Consider the following 7,965-nt stretch of genomic DNA (forward strand, 5'->3'; position numbering starts at 1 on the left):
CATCTATATAAAAAATTACATTAGTGGGTGGGATGGAGGCAAGCTAGTGAGTTACAGTGGCTCGAGTTTCTTTGAGCTAGAAGCATCATCCCAAATGAAGTACCCATGTTTTTTAATTTAAGTTTGATGGTTTCAGCCTTGGCGTTTCTCTTTCTTTCAAAGCCTTCTTAGGCATTTCCGCTTGATTTTTGAACGTTTGAAGAATTTCTTTCCACTGTTGTTTCAGAACAAAATTTGTCTATATGCCACTCATCAGCAACTCCTGTTTAAGAATGTTCAGTTAAGACTGTTTCTTTAAAGTGACTTTGTCTATTCCTTCATTCCTTGAGTGTAGTATTTTTTAGTTTCAAATATTAAGGGGTAAAAAAATAATAATAAATAAATACCACCTTTGTAGCAAGAGGAAAAATAAGATCAAATCGCTGAAATGGTTTTCATAAGCATTGCCTCTCATAATTACTGAATAACTTTGGAACTCCTGTACGATAAAGAAAATTTGGCAAGGACAAAACAGTTAAACCTCTTCTAATTCAAGAAAACTGATGACCCTCACTACATTAAATTACAATCACGAGAAAGAGGTAGAAACAATCTATTCAAACATCCAAGGAAAAGAGGAGCTAGTTAACAATATTATAGAACCACGGTTTAATCCTTTTGCCTATTGCATAATCACAAGAGAGATACAAGACTGCGTTTGAAACTATAGGTTCTATTCAAGCCAGGCGTAAAATTAAGGCCGAACATCTCCTTTGTAGCCACACCTGGATCAGTAAAACCAACCAGCTTTGCAACAAGAAATGCACTGTCAGCAATGTGGTTCATATCTTCCGTGTTCGTCCACAATCGGTGAGCTAATTGGAGTCTTCTGAGTTTTGTATTGATCCCAATACCCCACTTGATGAAGAGGCTGTCTCTTTCTTGTTCAGAAAGCTTCTTTAACATCTGGTTGCTCAGCATCCGTCTTTCTTGACGAAGACCCTTTATGCTGTTCTCAAAAGACACATCAGAGGACGAGATAGTGGGATAAAAATTACATGTTATGACATCTTGTTTAATAATACCATTGTATCATATTTGACAAGGAGAGGGGGATTGAATAGTACTAGATTGTATTAGAAAAAGAAAGAAGCTAAAATCTTTTTCGGTATACCATCTTCTCATGTCTAGTGCTCAAACCAAACCTGAATCTGTAATTATGCTCTATCTGAAAGCACATTTAGAAGTATAAAATAAAATGACACAATGTGATATTATTGATGATGTTACTACTATTGAGCACATAACAAACGAAGTGTTAAAAATATAAACTAAAAAGTGTAACTTCATTTTATATCAAGTTGAAATGCAAACCAGTCATTTACCCAACAAAAATAAGAATGTCATCTGTAAGAAAATCCATCTGGATAGTGTATATAATGATCATATATGCGACCCCATAAAATTTATTTACAAATTTCAAGAAAAATATAATGATCATAGATGTGACTCAAAATTTATTTACAAATTTCAAGAAAAATCATATAAAGATATTACCTTGAAGCAAGAGATAGTTTTCGTCCATTTACGATAATCTTCTCTCCTTGAGAAAATTTGTCCTTTAGGAACATCATCCTCCTCAACTCGACCTCCAAATATATGGAGTCTGAAGGATCACCTTGAAAAAGCAGGAAGAAATAGGTTCGATGCACCAATGAGACGTTGCATGCATGCCAACATTCAATTATTTCTCTTTGGAGTCTTTTAAAGTCCAAAGGCCAATTATATGGGAAACCTTTAGGTTCTTCTTCTTCTATTGGATCCAAGCCAACATCTTTTACAGACTTTGAAGCTTGATTGGCCATTAATTCCGTCTCCTTCTCCTGCATAAAACATCAAATGCTGAAGAGTAAGAGCAACATCAAACCCGAAAGCCATCGGACATTTTAATAATGTAGCATTAAGTTTTCCGGAGATCCATCAGATTCTTAAATGAACTTACTGGAATATCAGAAATCTCCTTTTCAGTTGGTATTTCAGAAAACTCCTTTTCAATAGGAAGTTCAGCCTTTTCTCTTATTTCTACATTGTATGTATCGTTGACGGAAACATCCTCAGTGGTCAATACTTCCCCCTTCGATAGATCAATATCAATATCGAAAGCATTTTTTGCAGAAAACTGAGAATCTTCTGCTGATGACCTTTGTGTGTTAGAACCAAAGTTTAAAGGAGATATTTTCCTCTCAAAACTGACAGGTCTTGAGGTGTACTCTCTTTCTGATCCATCAGCTGGTGTATTTTCACAGTACTGTATCATCTTTAACCAAGGAGAAGATAAGTCAGCTATAATAGTTGCTTTACAGCTTTTACTTTTTGTTAATTTCAAGCTTCTAAAGCCAGATGAATCCTTAGCCAGATCATTTGTTAAAGAAGAAACTTTAAGAAAAGGAAGGCACGTCAATTCTCTTTCTACCTTTAATGATGATGAAACCGACTCCTTATCTTCCTTCAATAATGCCAAAGCCGGTTCTTTGTCTTCAATAGAGGGCCTGGGGTCCACTCCTCTATTCTTTTGAATATCATCCTTCAACTGAGATGACACTAATTCTTCATCTTTTGCTGGAGTAGTTAATACGGATTCTGGTCCTAATCCATCACCATTTCTGGATATTCTTAGTGCAGGGAATCTAATATCTTCTTCGGAAAATGAGCAATTGGATTCAACAGCTCCTTTGTTACTTGACTCTTCTATCTCGATGCAACGAACTTCCTTGCATAAATCCTCTGAAGGCTCATTACTTTGTTTCTCCATCTCCTCCCATCCCTGAAATGAATCACTTACACTAAAATTTGAACTGCTTATTACGAGCCTTGGAGATATATTACTGTTCACAAAGGTTTCGTCAAAATATGGAACTTGTGCAAAATGATCATCAGAACTGGTCCTACTATGACCATCTGATCTGATATCAAGATGCAACGAATGAGGATCTGCCCCAATGGACGTCTCTTGATCTGGTATTTCATATTCCGGTGATTTTTGCACTCGCAAGTGAGGGTAGTGACCCAAACCTACCTGAAAAAATCAACAAAAACAAATATTTAATGTAAAGAATGATTATAAAGGTTAAGAAAATATTCAATTTAATAAATGCGTCACCCGTATCATGGAATTTCCATCATCCCCAATCATTTGTAACAAATCTTTAACTTGAGTTTGGGAAATATCTCTTTGCAGAATCAATTCTTTTACCTCCTTCTCAAGCTACATCAAAAGGAAAAAAATTCAACAAAAGCTCCAAGTTGTAAACCAATAATACAATACTCGTGAATTATACATCACTCTCGTGAAAATGAAATCCTGTAGATTTATCTGATTGCGACCACTTGATAAATCTTGACTGCACATAATAAATTAATCTTGACTTTCCTGCTCCCAAAAGCTATGTGGACAGCAAGAATTTAAAACAGTCCTAATAAATAAATGGGTTTAGTCATGCCTCGGGAAAAAGAATGCGAAGAATCAATAAGGTTGATTTAAGATTTGAAATGCTCAACAAATTTGCTTTGGTACTTCCAAAAGCATCTGTTCGATTATGAAGAGATTCCTAATTTAGTTGTTCAGAAGAAAAAGAAGCCTCCAACTATATAGTAAATCTGCAAACCATCTTTTGTGTTCAAATTTCACCATATAACTGGACCCTTTAACAGGATCATCCTTGAAAAATTTATCTTGATTTATTACCTTTTCAATTTGAAGGTCTTTTTCTCTCAGTAATGTAGGATAACTCGATGTGAACAATGTTGACTGAGGTCTTCTCAACTCACTCTCTAGTCTTGCTAGCTCCCTCTGAAGATGTTTTACCAATGCTTTTTCTGACATGACTATGTTAACTTGGGCATTTGTAGTCACTTCCTTTGCACAGCTAGCAAAGAGAAGTGTGTTTCTTGATTGCTCGACATGAATGCATGCAGGGCTCAAAGTACAGATAATCGCTGTTCTAGCATTGCCTGCTAATGACGTTTGCAATATGCGAGTTAACTTTGAATCTCTGTAAGGAATGTGTCCATTTCGTCCCTTGCTGCACATTATTGTGAAACAACGTGAATAAGTAACAAATGAAACTTCAAACAAGTACATCAAGCTTCTTGTGTTCTCATCTTGAGTACAACTGACAGAACATAACTTCGTTTTATCTTCTTTAGTGAAGGAAGTATGGATAAACAGCATGACAATATAATCCTAAATTTCTTAATTAAAGAATACCACTAAAGTCCTTGCTTTAAGAATATGAAAGAGATTGAATTTACATAAATCGAGGTGAGGAATTCATTGATGATGTTTATTATTCTCCAAATGCTGTTATAAATGAATTCTCTGTTAATATGACAATAATTATTCGAATTAGTTAATAGAATCACTAGATCCTAAGAATCAATCACACAATTAGATGAGTAATTATATGTACAGTTTATTATAGAACTATTGCAAATTAGTATAACCAACTCTGGGGAACGTGTCAAAAGCTGCTAAAGCAACATAAGTTGAGGCACCAAAGCTTGAAATTTAAAGAAAGTAAAAATTATGAAAACGATAACTCAAATGGAAAATACAACAAACTTAAAATGATACATGATAATCAAAAATACCAGGTCATACTAATGTCAAGGTAAATTTAATGTAGGGCTCATCTAATAGTATACAACCATTCAAACGACTAATCCTTCTTCTCGATAAATTTCAGGTTGGTTTCGTGACCCTGTCATGCTACTCCATTCTATTCATTGCATAGAAACATGACTAAATTAATTTAATTATATGCAGAAATGGCAGGCAAAAATTTCAGTTAACTGGTCGAGTGAAAGTGCAAACTTAAACATTCAACAATAATATGCCAGAACTACAACTTCTGCCGTTTAGCTTTTCAACTATATATATATATATATATATATATATATATAAGGAAACAGCTAAAAAAACTCTTTGAGGAAACAAACTCTGAGAGAATGTAACTGACCCCAGCTTGCGAATGACAGTTCCCAAGGTCAGCAAGCTGCGATTTATGTGACAACCTTCTTTTAACCTTGTGCCTTCTGATAACGATTGAGATGCCCGTTCACTTCCAGCCAAATCGACAAAATTCTGTATCAAAATTAAAAATGTTAATCAAAAGAAAATAATAGGAACCGTCAAGGACAAGTCATGAACTATAACCATTATAGAAGGAAAAGGACAACCATACCACTGTAGCTGAAAGAAAGCTTGAGTTATCCTTCACAAAAACCTCACGAGAAGAGCTTTCAATTGTCTGCAAACCCAATAGTCAATAGATGGAAATTGCAAATGCTAGTAATGGTTTGTTATATCAAAATTCTAGAGCAAACAGGTATAGAGTTAAACAAATAAAATACCAGTCTGATGATCTGATGAGATCTAGAGCTTGTATCATTAAGGGATGTCTCTCCAATCTGTCTTTGAGCTGCGAAAAATTGATAGAAACAATTTAAACTCCATGATTCTGAATATTATAATGGCATGTTGAGTAAGGAGTATTAGGACAACAAAAGAACATACATAATATCTTGTTCAATACTAACCAGTCATCCTATCAAATGATGTTTATCAAACATACACCAAAAAATTCTAGAGATTGTCGAGATCCTTACTTTCACAAACAGAAAGGAGCTCAATCACATGATTCCAGTCCCTCAAAATTTCCTCAGTAAGTTTCTCAACTGTTGTTCCTCTCTATTAAAATAGATATAATCAGTTGATGAGAAGATTTCTACTACCAAGTTAACTTATTTAAAAATAATTCACCTCTGGATCGTCTAGAAGTCTTAATGGAATGCAATCTGGACTGAGAAGGTCTCTGACAGATTCATTGTAGATTTCCATAGCAGAGAATTTCAAAACAAATTCTCTTTCTGTGTGCTGAAAACAACTCAAGTACGAGAATTAATAAGCGTGTCCCTGTAAAATAAACTTGATGCTGTTGATTAATAATGGTAACATTTAGCTTACCTTCTGCATATAATCGTATATATCTGCTATGGCATACTCAGTAATTCTAGTCATCGTATATGTCTTTCCACTGCTTGTTTGACCATACGCAAAAACACTTGCTACAAGTAAAATTTGAAATTTGATGAGATCCAGCGAGATACAAAAAACATAGAAGAAAAGAGTTTTAGAAAATAAATGAAAAATTGCACTCACAATTCATCCCGCTAACAACTGAAAGAGCAACATCCTTAGCCGCTTGTTCATACACCTGTCTCGTGGAGCAATCACTCCTAAATACCCTGTCTAAAATAAATCCATAGTTCCACATAAGTGAAAAACATCATAATCGATAATAAGAAAAAGCCTGCAAACCTTAAATGACATTTTAATTAGTGTAAATAGTGCAATGGTAATTGTCGGCAGTATCAAAATTCATAAACCTTTGAACAATTATAGCTTGTAAGTTGATACTTTCTCGATAAGGGAGGATCAACTAAGAAGGGAGAAAAAATAAAAAATAAAAATAAAAAAAATAAATAAATCCTTGAATAAAGAAAATCCCAGTCTGCTAAATGTTAAATACAGAACAAGCAGAAATCAAATTAATCCATTTATCAAAATTGCAAAATTTTCTTACCAAATGTATAAGCAGTTGGATACATTGACCGTTCTGATGCCGAAAGATTAGCATTCTTGAAGATAATTGTATTATCATTGATACATTCCCAATCTGAAACATCATTCCTCAATATTTCCTTACTATTCAACGGCCTCAACCTCACCGACACGAAAATCTTCTCCTCGTGGCCCCCAGACCCGGGCATAATTTCATTTCCACAATCCATTGTCCCCATTTTTCAGCCAAAATATCTAAACTAGACAATCAGTCTGTAGAGATTCATACCACAATTGAATGGGCCAGTTCCATAGGCTTTGTTTCTTCAAAGAAACAAAAGGGCCTCCAAATTTTGGTTCACCCAATGATGATCATCTGTTTAACAAACTAATTCCTGAGTCAATGGCAACATAAACATGTCCAATCATATATTGTGGTCACCCCTTTGTCTCATTATTAAAGCAAGCTCGTTTTTTCTAATTAAAAAATTATGTGGTCCACATTTACAGACTGTCCAATGTCTTGATTCTCATGAATGCGTCCTAAATTATGGATTAAAATTCAAAGAATGATGTGGGATTAGGTTGAAAAATTTCATGGATTAAAATAAGAATTTTTTACCTGGAAATTCGAGAGAAAAAAAAATTCTTCTTGAGGGTCGTTTTCATGGAATGTTGGAAAACCAAGAAACCTTCTTCATTTTCACAATCTCCCTGTTTCTTCTCTCTGCAGAATGTGATTTCAGAGAAATAGAAAACAGAGAGTTGTGAATTGGTATTTTATTGAAATTGAAACTGGGATATTTGCTGTTCGATTTGAAATAAAAGTTGGTTCTTTTTCTTTTTCAACCTTTGGTTTGATAATGGCACAAAGATGCAAAAATAATAATTACTTATTTTTCTTGACTTTTTTTGGGGTCCTGTTGGCTTTTCAGATTTCTGCTTATAAGCAAAGTTAACACTAAATTCACCAAGATTAGGATCTTCTGTAAATTTGTGGTTTGTTGACAATGAAATCCAAACTTTTATTCTCCAACATTTATAAATTTCTCATTTACATTTAGCTACTGTCCTATGAATAATTTATTCATGTAATTATAATCAATATTTAACTCAAAATAGAATAAATCATTAAAGAGGCGAATGAGACGAATCCCAAGGTAAAAAAATAATTTAAGAAATTGAATTGAATTAAGCCATTCTTGCTTTAGGCAATTTTTTAAAAATATAACCAGATCGATTGATCATTCTTTCAGTTAAATCGAACGGTCTAGTTCAAATTGTTAGTGCTCACCGACACTATTTAATTGACTTGTGAATTATTCTTCCATGTCTAAATCCCAATTAAATATTCTCTCTACATT

General features: G+C 34.0%; 1 protein-coding gene across 1 annotated transcript; it reads right to left on the minus strand.

Annotated features, from left to right (window-relative positions):
* Positions 1-502: 502 nt before the first annotated feature.
* On the minus strand, positions 503-7,491 carry LOC111367380 (kinesin-like protein KIN-7G). The gene is made up of 14 exons (XM_022988218.1): positions 7,224-7,491; positions 6,624-6,977; positions 6,200-6,289; positions 6,005-6,105; positions 5,801-5,914; positions 5,647-5,728; positions 5,392-5,459; positions 5,223-5,288; positions 4,998-5,122; positions 3,725-4,061; positions 3,140-3,244; positions 1,982-3,055; positions 1,537-1,862; positions 503-988 (listed from the first exon to the last, which is right to left on the minus strand). Exons 2-14 carry the CDS (start codon positions 6,838-6,840, stop codon positions 673-675), a joined length of 3,021 nt encoding a protein of 1,006 aa, XP_022843986.1. The 5' UTR covers positions 6,841-6,977; positions 7,224-7,491; the 3' UTR covers positions 503-672.
* Positions 7,492-7,965: the final 474 nt, after the last annotated feature.

The sequence above is a fragment of the Olea europaea genome, chromosome 18 (assembly GCF_002742605.1).
Source record: "Olea europaea var. sylvestris chromosome 18, O_europaea_v1, whole genome shotgun sequence".
Taxonomy (NCBI): domain Eukaryota; kingdom Viridiplantae; phylum Streptophyta; class Magnoliopsida; order Lamiales; family Oleaceae; genus Olea; species Olea europaea.